Source organism: Saccopteryx bilineata, chromosome 7 (assembly GCF_036850765.1).
Source record: "Saccopteryx bilineata isolate mSacBil1 chromosome 7, mSacBil1_pri_phased_curated, whole genome shotgun sequence".
Taxonomy (NCBI): domain Eukaryota; kingdom Metazoa; phylum Chordata; class Mammalia; order Chiroptera; family Emballonuridae; genus Saccopteryx; species Saccopteryx bilineata.
Genome location: NC_089496.1, coordinates 18,743,645 through 18,760,278, shown reverse-complemented (window position 1 = coordinate 18,760,278; position 16,634 = coordinate 18,743,645). Strand labels below are relative to the sequence as shown.

At 39.4% G+C, this 16,634-nt stretch overlaps 1 protein-coding gene across 11 annotated transcripts in view; it reads right to left on the bottom strand.

Annotated features, from left to right (window-relative positions):
• The window catches only part of ADAM22 (ADAM metallopeptidase domain 22), a 273,466-nt gene that overhangs the window by 73,870 nt on the left and 182,962 nt on the right, over positions 1-16,634 (bottom strand). For all 11 annotated transcript variants that reach the window (XM_066238167.1, XM_066238155.1, XM_066238156.1 and 8 more), the window contains exons 7-12: positions 12,725-12,794; positions 10,035-10,105; positions 5,503-5,577; positions 3,388-3,459; positions 2,119-2,285; positions 410-494 (exon numbers count right to left, since the gene is read on the bottom strand). In XM_066238167.1, coding sequence (XP_066094264.1) covers positions 410-494; positions 2,119-2,285; positions 3,388-3,459; positions 5,503-5,577; positions 10,035-10,105; positions 12,725-12,794 — 540 coding nt within the window. The remainder of the gene's footprint in view (positions 1-409; positions 495-2,118; positions 2,286-3,387; positions 3,460-5,502; positions 5,578-10,034; positions 10,106-12,724; positions 12,795-16,634) is intronic.

Here is a 16,634-nt window from a genome sequence, read left to right as displayed (position 1 = left end):
TTAGGAATAGAAGAAACTCTTTGAAAGGCCAGGTCTCTATTTTCCTCCAAAAGTTTGGGTTGTTTGGTAATAAGCCAACCAATTCAAGGAATTACCCAATTCTCTGGAAAATCAATCAAAGTGATAAACAGGGCCTTATTTTCCATGAAGGTAAAAGTCAGTATTTTCTCTATATAATCTATAAATGATGAAATCTAGAAGTTAATCTAAATAGACCATGAACAGAATTATTAGATATTATCTTCTATTATTTCCCTGTCCTGTCCTCTCGTCATTGATAATCACATTGATTGTTAATAAAACAAACTAACATCTGAAGACTATAGAATACGAGAAATTATCTCTTAAATATTAGGAGAACATTTTCAGCCATCATACCACTTTGTACTGTACAGATGTTCACACCTACTTCGTTCACGCCTCCTCCTTTCAGCAACGAGCAGATCCCACCAATATAAGCGGCCCCGCTCCGACTGCTTTCAAACTGACTTCCCCTTTCAGAAAAGGAAAGGAAAAATGCTTACTGCTCACAGTTCAACTATCATAACACCTTTCATTATTCATTCACCACGTTTATTTTCTCAAGGCACATAACATTTGCATACCGTATATTTCTAAAGTAGGAAAAGAAATGTGAAAACTGTTTATACACATAACCAAAGAAAAAGGTTTTTGAGGGACCTTTCCCCATATAATCACTAAATATCTGTCAACAGAACTATATCTATTAAAAAGAACTAGGGGAGGCAGGCGGAGGAGGGTCTGAGGGGATACATGGTAATGGGTGGAGACTTGCTAGGGCTGGTGTATACACAACAGTGTGCAGAGAGATGTTGTAGAATTGTGTGCCCGAAACTATATAATTATGTTAACCAGTGTCATCCCAATAAATTCAATAAAAAGAAACAAATAATTTTTAAAAATTTAAACATAAAAATAAAAAAGAATTATTAATATGATGTATTCTAAGGATAAAAAAATCACTACTATGGTATTTCTGCCAAAAATGTATAATGTGAATCTCACAATGAGAAAATATCGACAGTCCCACAATAAGGGATATTTTGTAAAAAAAAAAACAAAACAAAAATGGCCTATATTCTTTGAAAATGTTAAGTTCAAAATAAAGAAAGGCTGAGGAGATCTTTCAGATAAAGAAGACTAGAGAGACACATCGAACGCAGTGTGTGTTCCTGCCCTGGATCCTGGATTTGAGGCAGGGAGAGAATTAGCTGTAAAGACATTGAGACTTGGTAAAATTTGAGTACAGACTATAGGTTAAAGTATTGTATCAATGTTAAGTGATCTGGTTTGAATAATTTACTATAAGAAAATGTCTTAAGTATTTAGTAGTAAAGGCCCAATAAGTAAATGTCTCCAAGTGACTCTCAAATGGTTCAGGGAAAAAAAAAATTGATGGATAAAAGGAGAAAAAGAGGGTAAGAAGAATAAAAGGAAGAAAATCTTAAAACAAATGGGAAAATGTAAATAACTGGTGAATCAGTGTGACAGACACAAGTTATTTCCTTCTCATTTTCTTGCAACTTTTCTGTAAATTTGAAATTATATAAAAATAAAAAGTTACCCCCCAATATCCTCTTTTACTTCCATTTATAACTTTCTTCAACAAAAGCTAACTTCAGATGATATGTTTTTAAACTGCTATTATAATATAATGCTATTATATATAACTTTATATCAAATACGCATGTTACTAAAAAAAAAAACCTGCAAGAGTGAGAAAAATAAAAAAGTAAATTCTAGAAATACTAAGCTTTCACCTTAAACCAAAAACAAAGAAAATATTAGCATTTAAAAGATAGCAACTTTACAGAGTATAATTAAAATACTCTTATGAGCATTAACAGTACTTTTACTTAGTAAATGCTTTGATGAAATCTCTTGAAAATTTAAAAGAAATTTACACACAGTAATAAAATAACTCAAAATCAAACCTCTTAAATTTTCATGCTAATTTCAAACAATTTATACATTAAAACTTCTTCCAAATGTATTTTCCCTGCATTATGCAGTAGAAAGCATACATCTCAGTCAGAAATCATAGGACACTCAATATGGAAGCAAAAAAAGTAATAAATGATTACAAAAGTTACGTACGAAAAAAGGTGAACTGCATCACTTTTCTCTTTGATAAAATCCCTCCTGTATTTCATAAACTCACGTAGAGTAATTAGTGGGTTTTCAGATATGGCAAATTTGTTGTCAGCCGCCCAGGTTTCCATAGCAACCAATACTATCCTTGTCTTAAGTTGGTCTTTATATATCTAGTATACAACAAAATAAACATGACAGCCGGACATGTGGTAAAATCAAATGTTTTATGAACAGGACTATAAATTTCCATTTATGAAAACATCTTGAGTTTTAGTTAATGTAAGAAACTTCACTGGTTTTAAGGGAGATAATTATTTTTCTAACTTGCATGCATTTCCCTTGAGTGACAGAGAATCAACTGTTTACCAAGTAACACCCAAAGAACAGCACTAGTTAGAAACAAAAGATGACATTTTGACAAGTCTTTGCAGCAATATGGCTCTCCCCAAATCCGTCTTCAGGCACCGAGACAAATTCATGTATCTTGAGTTCCCTGAGCAAAATATGGAATGATGACTCTCCAAGGAAATAATTTCTGTACAACTTGACCATCCTGATTAAATCTGTGCAGAAGGTACTGGCGCTGCCTTGTCAGGGGAAGATTTGGAAAGTAGACACAGTAGGGTTATTTAGATGCATTATTCCCGGCCTTGGCTTGGTTGGCTCAGCAGTAGAGCATCAGCCCGGCGAGTGGAAGTCCAGGGTCTGATTCCCAGTCAGGGCACACAGGAGAAGCGACTCCATTCCCCCTTCTCCTTCTCTCCCCCTCCACCCCCGCAGCCATGGATCGAATGGTTCCAGCGAGTTGGCCCCAGGTGCTGAGGATAGCTCCTTGGCCTCACCTCACGCGCTAAAAGAGCTTGGTTACGAAGCAGCGACCCCAGATGGGCACGGCATCCACAGCATCCCCCAGAAGGAGGCTTGCCAGGTGGATCCCAACATCTCACTAAATTAAAAAAAAAAAAATAGATGCATCCACTAGTGGGAGCGCATGGTGACTATCTCTGCTAAGGTCAATGACCCAACCTTTTCTTTTCCAATGTGAAACATACAGGAAGGAAGATCAGGCACAAATCTGTGGGTAACTTTGGCCACTTCCTTCTATCTTCACAGCCAGATATTAAAGTCAATAAAGTCAACTGCAAGGTTACCAGGGGCTTCTGAGACCCCTTGGTTAAAGTGTAACTTAAAGCAGTGAAAATATAAGAACCATATTATGTGCTCTACTGGCAATCAAAAGATAGCATTCCTCTGAATTGGGTTGCTACTTACCAAGTCTGCCATGTTTACCACAGATTTGGCATAAGTGTTGGTATGCACAACTGAAAGCCGGTGTTTTTTAAACTGAAAGCAAAGAAAAACAAGTGAAAGACTTTCAAAGTCATCAACAAATAATAACCTCAGCAGGCAAAATATCAAAATATGTTGTAATTGAAAGATTTCTAAGGTTTTCTGTAAAATAAAAAATGTAAAAATTAAAATCTAGTCCTTTATATGCTGTGTAGCCTCAGAAAAGGCTCTTAAAAGTTGGGGGCCTCAGTTTACTCATCTTGTGAGATAAGGGGAAAAAACTCCATTCCATCCATTTCACAAGTTTATTTCTATCATGAGATTGTTATTCAAAATGACTCAGACATATGAAAGTTATCTATGAATTGCAAGACAGACAACTATAACTAGTGTCCAAGAAATGAAAAGTAAATGTGAATACTGCTGAAAGCATAAAAATTCATCGGTTCTGTAAGACTTACTGAGTAAGGAGGAGAAAGCTCTACGGGTCACAAACACATAGTTTATAGGCTACATGAGGATCACATATATCTTTTGTTTGGCCTCAATGCTGTTTTAAAGATCAGGAAATACAGTGTAAAACCAGATTTCTGGCTTCACTTGAAATTAACATGCTCACACCGTAATAATGGCGGCTGCTGAGAGCAGCTGCTCCCAGCTGACAGGCCATGTGACTGTCTTTTCACCACAGGCCTCATCCCTCCCTGTTGTTTAATAGCTGACTCATTTTATTTGTGTTATCTGCGTAAAGACGTCTACAGACATCTAAATGAGTGATACCCCAAAAATATACAAAAATTATGTTTTTGCAACTTATCCTTGTTTTATAAAAATCTCAGGGAGTAGTAACATTCATGAAATTCAAAAAGGTAGAAAGATAAAACTTAGTCTTAACCTGAACAGGAAAGAAGCACTCAATTTGATTGTTATTAGCATTAAAAACCATTAAAATTGATATTATTTAATCATATGTCAATACATGTCATTTTTCCTCAAATAAGTCATTCAAAGTAAACCCAAATATACTTTCACTTGAAATTAAGTAAAATCAAGCAATGCGTGTCACTGAACACTTTCAGTCAATACCTTTAAGTTAATACATTTTTAGATAATGGTTACACAGAACAATTAGCATTATAACTCACTGCCATGCTGTGACTACAACCATATGACTACAATGTGCATATGAATTCAATATATACAGGAACTGAATATAAAAAAATATAACTGACTCAACAAAAATAGGAAGTTTCGCTAGGTTATTATCCTAAAAACCTTTACTACCTGGCTATAGAAGCTTTTCCACATGGTTTGCTGCACATCAAGATGAAAACAGAAAAGTTTATTTTTATTTTTATTGTACTAGGATAAAGTTCAACATTGCAAACTGAAGTGTCACATTACTGATATCTCCTTTTTTCAACAAAGTGGAAGTTTTTATTTTTTTTAAACCTTGCCATGTTAATAAGAGGAGATATTAGCCCCTATATTTAGTCAAATAAGACTTGACATTATAAGGATCAGAAATATTTTTGGAATTTTACAAAATTCTGCTAGTTACTTTCACCTAAGTGTGTTTCCTATGTGCAGGTTGCTGCTGGGTAACCAGTTTGTTTGTTTATCTGCTTACACAAACGCCTTGGCCAGGTCACAATTTTATGGTCCTCTTTCTTCTAAACATATTCTTTTTTTTTTTTTAGCTGTAGGTTTTTTTAATAGATATTTTTTTATTTTAATTTATTTATTAAATTTAATGCAGTGACATTGATATATCAGAGTATATATGTTGAGAGAAAATATCTCTAGATTATTTTGACATTTGATTGTGCTGTATACCCCCCTCCCCCAAAGTTAACTTGTCTTCTGTCACCTTCTATGCGGTTTTCTTTGTGCCCCTCCCCTCCCCCACCCTCTCTCTCCTTCTTCACCCCATCTCCCACCCCTGTTGCCATCACACATTCTTGTTCATGTCTCTGAGTCTCATTTTTATGTCCCTTCTATGTATGGATTCATATTCTTCTAAACATATTCTTGCACTGACCAGTTTTGCCCAAGGTACAAATAAGTTCAAACAACAAAATATTCAACAAATCCTACCATGAGATGATCGTTCACAATCATGAGCTCAATGTATTTGGTTTCCTCCTCTACGTTTCGAGGATGTCGACGGAGCTGCAATACAACAAAGGGTACGGCACCTAAGTAGGCCCCGCGAGCTCGGCGGTGAGCAACCAAACGATCCCTGTACTTTCACTCTCAGACTCACTCATCTTATCGCGAGAAGTTTGTACCCTTCACCAAACCCGCTTCCCCACCACGGAGACCCGAGCAATCCCTTTTCTACTCTCTGTTTCTATTTTGAATTTAAGGCGGAATAATATCCTATCACATAAGAGCCACATTGACTTGATCCATTATCCATTGATGAATGTTCACATTAATAATACTGTACTGTACAACTGAAACTTGCTAAGGAAGTAGAGCTCCAATGTTCTCACCAAAAACAAAAAACAGTAAATATGTGAGGTGATAAATGTGTTAACTCCATGGGGAAAACGCTTTCACAATGTATACTTAAATATCTCATAATTTTATTTGTCTATTATACCTCAATAAAGCTGAAAATTTTTAAATAAAAAAATTGTGGGAGAAATATGTTCCCCTTTTTTCATTTAGTACTTATTTTTTTATTTTTATCTATTTACTTAGTTTTTATGTAGTAAATTTACATAGTTCAAAAGTTAAAGAATTAGCCTGACCAGGCAGTGGTGCAATGAATAGAGCGTCAATCGGATGCTTAGGGCCCAGGTTTAAAACCCCAAGGTAGTTAGCTGGAGCTTGGGCTCATCCAGCTTGAGCATGGGGTTGCCGGCTTGACCTTGGGATCACAGATATGACCCATGGCTTGAGCCAAAAGGTCACTGGCTTGAAGCCCAAGGTCACTGGCTTGAGCCCAAGGTCCCTGGCCTGAGTAAGGGGTCACTGGCTCAGCTGGAGCCTCACGGCCAAGGCACATATGAGAAAGCAATCAATGAACAACTAAGGAGCTGCCAGGAAGAACTGATGCTTCTCATCTCTCTCCCTTCCTGTTTCTGTCCCTCACTCGCGCTTAAAAAAAAAAAAATTAAAGAATTATAGAAAAGTAGAGGATGAAAGTCTTTCTCTCACTTCTGTGTCCCGTCTGCCTAGTCTTTATCCCTTCCCAACAGGACGTGCAGCACAGTTACTGGTTTCTCCAGAAATAAATACATATAAAAAGATGAAAGGATATATATTTCATTTTGTACTTACATTTATTTCACTCTTAGGTTATTTTTAAGCTCCTGAGAATCTCTGAGAGGTCTACAGGGAATGGGATGATTGGTACTTTTATTCTTTAATCTCCAAATCTGGGATTGAGACATGCCCCTCCCTCCCGTAGGGGATAGGGGATCCCCTAAATGACACGGGAGCTTTGTTAGGATAGTTTTGAGACTTCTCAGACAGCCTCGGGTTATCTAGTGCAGCTATCTCGGTCTATTCAACAACAAATTTTCTCCACTTTCAGCCACATCCCTTTGTTCTCTGTAGTTAGACTATAACACAGTCTTCAAAAAGATCTGCAAAATTAACTTTTTCCTTTATGCCATGCTTCAATATACAGTTGTTTTTTTTTTATCTTTTTGCTCACTCCTCATGGGCCATTTTTGTGATGAGTTATACAATCAAGCCTAAATCAATAATGAATGTGTGTTCTGAGTACTACACTTAAAGCACGCTAAAAATTTTCTGCTGCCTGGCTTTTGTTTCATTGCTAGCACATACTCATTTAAAAACGTGTTGTTTTTTTCCCCCAAAGTCACTTATAACAAATTGATTGGAATAACAGACTATAATTTGGGGTTTGGAAACCAAAAAGTATCATAACCTGCATCCAATGATAAGAGTCTCTTTTAAAAATGGATGTTTTTAGGATGCTGGTTTCTGCTTTTTGAATTGTGGAAGAGACCTTAGCCTTACGAGTTAATACAGTAGACTCTTTTATAAGTTTCAACATTTTCTAAAGGTCAGAGAGTTGCCAATATTGGCCACACAGTTTTATAACTCTTCATCTCCCCGGGTCCACAAGTTGCTCAGAAAGGGAAATCAAGAGTTTGTCTGCTTAGCATATGATTGAACATTATGTCTATGAAAAATAACAAAGATTATGTCAACAGAAAATCATCTAATTGTCTCAGTTAGGAACTCATGAAAACAATTCCTGTTTCAAATTAAATCCTGATGGCAATTATTTCAATCTATTTAGCTGGGCCCCATATATATTCACAAAATATATGAAGCTGATGGTAATAATTCATAGAACCCAAGGCCTTCTGAGAGGCAGTAATATTAAACCTTTGTGGTTATAAGCACTTCTCTGAGGCCAGACTTCCGAGGTCAGAACCCTGGATCCACCACAGGTAACCCGAAGCAACCATGGGCAAATTAATTCAGTCTCTTCTGCTTCAATGTCCTCATCAGTAAACCTGGGATAATAATATTTTCCGCAGAAAATTGCTACGAGGATTAAATATGTAAATAGAATTAAAATTCTTAGAACAGGGCCAAGCATGTGGTCAGTATTCAATACAATTTAGCATTATTATTCATATTAGAAACCTGTCTGTGAACATGTTTTTTCATACTTATTAACATATTTTAAAAAGAAAATACCTGTTTTCTTCAACTGCTTGACCTTACTGGAGATCAATTTCTTTCATCCTGTGTTTTTATGCCCCCATACACACACACACTTACACCAACCAACACCACAATGGTGACAAGAGCGTAATCCTGAAGGCCAGAGTTCTCATTCTGTCTGAGTCATTTACCAGCTCCACAATCCTGCACAAGTCATTTTCCCATTTCAGAGCTTTCATTTTCTTCCTGGGTCAGAGGAACACAGTACCTGCTTCATGTGGATTAAAGCACTGTACAAACAATTGTTATTAGCCCTGGCCGGTTGGCTCAGCGGTAGAGCGTCGGCCTAGCGTGCGGAGGACCCGGGTTCGATTCCTGGCCAGGGCACACAGGAGAAGCGCCCATTTGCTTCTCCACCCCTCCGCCGCGCTTTCCTCTCTGTCTCTCTCTTCCCCTCCCGCAGCCAAGGCTCCATTGGAGCAAAGATGGCCCGGGCGCTGGGGATGGCTCTGTGGCCTCTGCCTCAGGCGCTAGAGTGGCTCTGGTCACAACATGGAGACACCCAGGATGGGCAGAGCATCGCCCCTGGTGGGTGTGCCGGGTGGATCCCGGTCGGGCGCATGCGGGAGTCTGTCTGACTGTCTCTCCCTGTTTCCAGCTTCAGAAAAATGAAAAAAAAAATTTTATATAAAAAAAAAAACAATTGTTATTCCAAGTCCAAGATCCCTGAACATTCATAAAGTAGACATCCTAATTTTATGTTATAGTCTCCAAAGTAGCACAAGTGTGACAACAGCATTCATGGGTTCAAAACCTAATGAATTTACTCTTAAGGGGATGTCTTTAAAAGGACAAACACAAGGATATGCACCATCCAAGTAGATCCTATGATATGGTATACACCAGGCAAGGTAAGATGCCTATGTTAGAAGAATCTGAGATGCCACAGCAGGGGCCTCATGGGGCCCCATATTCCAACTATGTGATGAATAACCATATTACCACCCTACCTTGAGTGCTTCTTTTTTTTTTTTTACAGGAACAGAGAGATAGTCAGAGAGAGGGACAGATAGGGACAGACAGACAGGAACAGAGAAAGATGAGAAGCACCAATCATCAGTTTTTCGTTGCGACACCTTAGTTGTTCATTGATTGCTTTCTCATATGTGCCTTGACTGTGGGCCTTCAGCAGACCGAGTAACCCCTTGCTGGAGCCAGCAACCTTGGGTCCAAGCTGGTGAGCTTTTTGCTCAAGCTGGCGACCTCGGGGTCTTGAACCTGGGTCCTCCGCATCCCAGTCCACGCTCCACCCACCACACCACTGCCCGGTCAGGCTAAGTGCTTTTTGAGACTATGACAAAATATAGCCCCATCTCCATTGTGCATGACAGAGCCTCATGCTTACAGTTTACCACGCTGACAAATGTCTTAACCGATACTCTCTCACAGAAATTTAATGCCGACTCAGTAGCCTGGCACTTGCCAGTGTTTTTTTTTTGGTTTTTTTTTGTTTGTTTTTTTGTTTGTTTTTTTTTCATTTTTCTGAAGCTGGAAACAGGGAGAGACAGTCAGACAGACTCCCGCATGCGCCCGACCGGGATCCACCCGGCACGCCCACCAGGGGCGGTGCTCTGCCCCCCAGGGGGCGATGCTCTGCCCATCCTGGGCGTCGCCATATTGCGACCAGAGCCACTCTAGCGCCTGAGGCAGAGGCCACAGAGCCATCCCCAGCGCCCGGGCCATCTTTGCTCCAATGGAGCCTTGGCTGCGGGAGGGGAAGAGAGAGACAGAGAGGAAAGCGCGGTGGAGGGGTGGAGAAGCAAATAGGCGCTTCTCCTATGTGCCCTGGCCGGGAATCGAACCTGGGTCCTCCGCACGCTAGGCCGACGCTCTACCGCTGAGCCAACCGGCCAGGGCTTTGCCAGTGTTTTTAAAGCATCGTGATATAGACTGTACCTGTGAACACATACCTGCCGTTTAGTCCTTTTTGGTCTTGGCTTCATAATAAATTTTGGTGGAGTAATGCTTACTTGTTGGAATTCTTAAAGGAAATAAAAATAAATTTAACAGTGAAATTTTTAGGCAATCAAAATTTTACTAGTCCTTCCTAGTATAAATGATATAATTATAGTTTAATTATTAAGAATAACTATAATTACTAATAAGTAATTAATTATAAATTATAATCATATAACTACATGGTTATTATGAATTTTATAATATATAATGCTATACTTAATCATAAGACAATATATTAATCAAAGAAATTGTGTTCACATTAATACTGAATATACCATGAATGAATACAATTCAAAAAAAAATCTCAAACATTAAAAGATACAAAGTTTCAATTTACAAGATGACTAAGTCCTACAAATCTACTGTATAGCAACAGTTGCAGTTAGTGCCTGTAAGCAATACTATAGTGCCAGTATATTCTTAAATTTTTGCTAAGAGTGTAGATCTTACATTAAGTGTTCCTACCACTAATAATGGTAACAAATAAAGAGAGAACAGGAAGAAACTTTTGGGTGAACCTGTAAATAAAATCATGTGAATTTTGCCTTTCTCTGCCTAACTTATTTCACTTGGTGTAATACCCTCCAGGTCCAACCATGTTGTCACAAATGGTAAAATTTCATTTCTTTTTATGGTTGAGTAATATTCCACTGTATATCTATGTATCATATCTTTTTTTTTTTTTTTTTTTTTTTTAAGAAAGAGAGAGGCAGGAAGGGAGAGAGATGAAAAGCATCAAATTATAGTTGTGGCACTTTAATTGTTCACTGATTGTTTCTCATATGTTCCTTGACTGGGGATTCCAGCCGAGCCAGTGACCCCGGGCTCAAACTAGCAACTATAGAACCATGTCTATGATCCTATGCTCAAGGTGCTGACCCCACGCTCAAGCTGGTGAGCCCATACTTAAGCTGATGACCTCGGGGTTTTGAACCTGGGATGCCACTGTCCCAGGCTGACACTCTATCCGCTCTGCCATCACCAGTCAGGCACACCATATCTTCCTTATCCACTCATCTACTGATGGGCACCTCGGCTGCAGCCATATCTTGGCTATTGTAAATAATGCTGCAATGAACACAGCAATGCATGTTATCTTTTCAAATTAGTGTTTTGGATTTCTTAGTATAAATACACAGGAATGAAACTCCTGGCTCAGAAAGTACTTCTATTTTTTAATTTTTTGAGAAATCTTCATACTGTTTTTCATAGTGGCTACACCAGTTTGAAATTCCACCCATAGAGCATGAGGATTACTCGGTTGTCTTTACATTTCAGTGAACAAACTGGCGACTGCCAGATGGGAAGGGGGCTGAAGGGCTGGGTGGAAAAGGTGAAGGGATTAAGTACAAACTGGCAGTTAGAAAATAGCTATGGGAACGATAAGTACAGCACAGAAAATATAGTCAATGATATTGTAATAACTGTGTATGGTGCCAGGTGGCTGCTAGACTTACTGGATGATCACTTCATAAATTATAAAAATGTCTACCCACTTTGCTGTACACCTGAAACTAATATAAAATAATACTGAATGTCAACTGCAATTGACAAAAAAAATGGGACACTAGTCCTAAGAGATGTGTTATGTAAAAACAAAGGTTCTACCATCAAGGGTGGCAAGCACCCGATCACGGTCTATCTCTGGGAAATACACAATGCACACAAACATAACCCATGACCCAGTGAAACTGTACTAAGTTAAAAATAAATATGCTCACTTTTGAGCTCATTTCACAAAACTGCAGTTCTGACATTTATTTCTTTTTTCTTCCAAGTTATCATAGTATACCTAAGCATCTTGAAAGACAAAGAACATTCTTAAAATCGGCAGTGCCAACTTCTGATGAGAAAGGAGTATGAGAAACTACCTGAGGCAGACCCGAGTTTTCAAAGGATATGTTCAAAAGTCATTTTTAATAATAACAAAAGCGCCAAGTCACTTCCAAAGTTTCTGTTGAAAAGAAGCCCTAAACAAAATTCTTTTCAATATGATAAGATTATAACATGGCAAGCCGAACAATAATCCTTCACATGCTGGGGCGCAGGGAGCTGAGGACAACAAAAGGGGAAAACAGATTAAGAGCTCAGCCCTATGTTTACAACTCAGTATTCCATCAAGAGTGAAGTTTTGCCTGACCTGTGGTGGCGCAGTGGATAAAGCATCGACCTGGAAATTCTGAGGTCGCTGGTTTGAAACCCTGGGCTTGCCTGGTCAAGGCACATATGGGAGTTGATGCTTCCTGCTCCTCTCCCCTTCTCTCTCTGTCTCTCTTCTCTCTCTCTGTCTCTCCCTCTCCTCTCTAAAATGAATAAGAAAAAAAAAGTGAAGTTTTATGTATGTTATCTATGCAGACCAATTTTTGCTGTACTGTTATTCCTCCTAAAGTACCTTAATTGGAACCTTACAACTTTAACAAGTTTTTCATCAATGCGTTCAAGTTACAGCTTCCCAAACTCGTGCCCTGTAAGCATGAGTCAGTCTGCATTATGTTCTCCCTCTTGACAGCACTTGACTTTCTCTCTCAAATTGTTCTCAGCAGCTGTGCGCTGATGACATTACACCTATAGATTAGCTCTAGAGCATTAAAATCAATTATTAAGTTGTCTTTTTTTTTAAGTCATTATAAGAATATCATACCAGATGAGAGGTCATCCAAAGGAAATTCAAACAGTCTGGATTTGTAAACGGAATGAAAACGAAAATCCTCCTGAAATAGCACAAACAACCAAGATTACGCATGTACTTTCAGATAGCTCCAGCCGCAGGCTATCAGAACTGGAGAAGCTGGAACCCTTAAAAGAACCGTCACTTGACTACACACTCCCCTGGGTCGAAAGAGGCAATGAACCATTGCACAACAGCTCTTGTATTCTCCCAGCACCAGAGCAATAGCCTATTAGAGGCAAAATGCCTTCACAAACAGAGAAGCCAGTACCTACAGTAATGGAAAATAAATGAATGGCCCTATTCCCCTAAGGAGGAGTAAGACATGTGGGAAAATGGGTTAATGTTTCTTATGGCTGTTTCCTTTCCACGGATTCCCTGACCCGCTTTCAGATGCCAAGAGCTGTGCTAGGCAGACACTGAGGAGCTGAGACTCTTCCTCATATGAGGAAGGATGCTGACTGGTAAGGTAGATTCCAAAGGGACCTTGTTCCAAAATTCAAGTGTTATATGTACAAAGTTCTGTGAAAAGCCAACTGATAAAAATGTGTTATAGCTATGAAAAATTAACAAACATCTGGCTCATTCAATTACTAAAATTATAAGAAATTTCATAAATAGTCGATTCATGATTTTAAAAGAAAAATGTCATAAATTGTTGTTTCATGATATCACCTTTTAAAAAAATCACATTGCCAAGCAAAGTGACCAGAGAGCAGGCAGTTAGGACCCAGAAAATAATGCACAACACAGACAGTTTCCCAAACAAGAGTGTGCATGGCAAAACAATCTATGTTTCTTGAAATTATTTGCCTCTCTAAGGGTCTGACCAATGTTCCATGATACCAGGAAGACAATGTGTGTACGGAGCTAGAACAGAGTGGATTATGTTTCTCTGTAGTCTATAAAATTACCTCAATCATTTCCTAATTTGTGGGAAATGCGTATTTCAACTAAAGTGTCAGAAGAATTGAAGAAAACCTAGGTTTCTCTAACCTTCACCACAGGGCTTTAAAACAATGGGCAATAGAGAAAAATCTCAAATTTGGAAAAGAAAGGGAGTGTGGAAAATCATGTATCTGTGGTGTTGATCTGTTTTAGAATAAATGGTTGTGCCCCCTTCCCAATCCTAATGCTGAAGCCCTAACTCCCAACATGATTATATTTGAAGATAGTGTCAGTGAGGAAATGACAGAGGTTACATGAGGTTGTAAGGGTGGGGCCCTAATCCAATAGGGGTTGTGCCCTTACAAGAAGAAGAAAATACACCAGAGCTTTCTTTCTCTCTGCCATATGAGGACACATTGTAAGGTACCAAAAAGCTGAAAATTGATATTAATATTCTGGGAGGAAAGGTCAGCTTTCCTATCAGGCTTTCCTGTCCCATCCCTCCTTCAGGGAGGGGAGGGAGAAGAATGTAGAAGTTTCTGGCTTGCAAGAACAATGGGTTATTCAGTTTTAAATCTAAAATAAAAGTTAACCTAGAAACTTCTTCTCTTTCAACAGGAGGCAGAATTTACATACCACCTTGCATTAACTGTAGTTCCTCCCCTTCCCTGGAATCTTGAGGATAAAATACCTCTAGGCTAGTGAGGGAAGATGAACTCTGAAAGATTTGTAAACATCTTTGACTGTGTTACCTTGAAAGTCTTAATGTTTCTGTGTATCCCCTAAACAAATGTTGTCAGCCCATGCCATGATGTCATGCTCTCCTCGGCCTGTGTGTGATCAGGGGTATATAAGCAGCCCCTGAACTATTTTTGGGACTGCACGATTTGGGCCTGATGCCCCGTGTCAGCCATATGAGGCCAGCATATTTAATAAATCTCCTCCTCTAATAAAACTCTTCAAAATTCATCTGGACTGGGTGTCTCTACATGAACTTGATGAAATGAAGTACAGGGCCTTTCAGAATCTGGGGTGCAGTACTTTATAACATATGGGGGCTCGTCTGGGATCTGGTGTTTTGCGTCACCGGATAGAGATACCTCAAATCGGCTGGACTTTCTGCTGAGCTGCCCGCCCCACCTGAATTTCGAGGAGAGGCACCACCTGAGGCATTCCAGGGTTCCCAGTCTTCCTGTGGGGTCCGGACAGTTTTACAGTAGACCCTTCCCGGTTCCCAAATTCGACAATTTGGATAATTCAGCAGAGAAAATCGAGGCGGTATGTAGAGCAACTCTTTCTGCTTTATTGAACCTTCTGGCTTCCCTCTGAACTCTTGCTTTTGCTTTTATGTTTGTAACTAGTTTGTAGTCTGTGTCAGACTAGAATATAGGTAGAGTGGATTTGGGGACTTTGCTGAATTGTGACTCCAGGTATGTGGAACCCTGGAGGAGTAGGAAGGTCTTTCAAAACTGCTTTGCCGGTTGTAACTAGCTATGGTTTTTAGGTTTTGAACTGGAACTGTCGTGAAAAAGACCAGATGTGGTCGTAAGTTCGTGCAGGCTCTCCAAGACCGAGACGTCGGTGGGGAATTTCAGTGGTCCTGCCTTGGGTTCTAGTTGCGCTCTCAGTAGAATGCCAGAAGTGGGGACATGTGTCTATCTCTAGGAAGGCTAATGGAGGCTAAGTCTGTTCAGGATTAGTCAGTCTCGCATCACACTGAATCAGTGGAGACTGAGCTTACCTGGATTGATTAATCTCAACCCAAGACTTCCAAGAGACGTCTCTGTGTTTGTTGAGATCTCAGTTTTTGCTTTATTGTTTCTCTCTCTAAAACCCATGGTTAAGAAATCTCTGGTGCCATGACCTGTATGCACCTGAGAGGCCACAAGGGGAGCTCTTCCCTTGTCTATGAGGCTTTGTCTTTGTTTATCAAATTATCCGGTATTATTTAATTGAATTAGGCACGCACTGTTTGTATATAAATCCTTTGTTCAATGTCTAAATGTGTCTGAGTCTTTTGTGTCAAGATTGGAAGTTTCTGACTAAAAGCTATGTTAAGTGACTTTCTTTGTTCTCAAAATCTACCTTCAGGGCGCGCTCTCTGACTTCTCCCCTGAAGGAAATTATTCTCTTCCGTTGGCTTCTTCCCCTTGCCTTGTGTAATAATTAATATCTATATAATCAAACACCCTCTTACTCCGGGTGTTAGTTAACTATCTGTCTATTTTTTGTTTTATTGGTGCACTAATTTCTGGATTTTTCTGAAGTAGTTTTAATTCTGTAATTGGTGGCTTTGGCTATTAAATATTGGAGGAGAAGCCAGTTCACAGAAGACCCCTTTAGGTTGTCTTTTAAAGCACTTTCAAGAAGCTTATGGAGACGGCCATAAATATGGAATTAAATGGTCCAAGAAAAGGCTACGTTATTTCTGAATCAGAATGGCCGATGTTAGGAATAGGTCGGCCGTCGATTGGAACTTTTAATCTCCGGCTAGTAGAGGAAGTCTGGAATATTGTAACTGAGGATCCAGGCTACCCTGATCGGTTTTTATATATTGATCAATGGCTAATTTTAACATTAGATCCGCCACAATGTCTAAGAGTATGTTCAATACAGAAAGGGTGCTACGTCTTCCTAGTCTGGCCAGACTTATATTTAGGACAGAAAGGGAATTCAAGAGAAAGAATTAAAACTCTGCTAGAAAAGGGTCAATGTGAGTATTGCAATAGGAAATATGCCCGGGAAAGTGTTCCTCCGGCCTCTAGGGAAAAGGGCTGGCAAGCAAGCAAATTAAATGAAAGAAGAGAGAAAAGCCAAGCGAGGACTGGCAGTGTGCGGATGGATGGGGTGGGGCCACGGCCAGGAAAGGAACACATGCCCCCTCCCCTCTCCATCGTTCTCTGGTCTCCGATGGTGCTGCACCCAAGCGGAAGGCAGACAGTAAACAGCAAACCAAAAGACAAACCCCGCGGCCTCTAGGCGCACGGTGACGTTA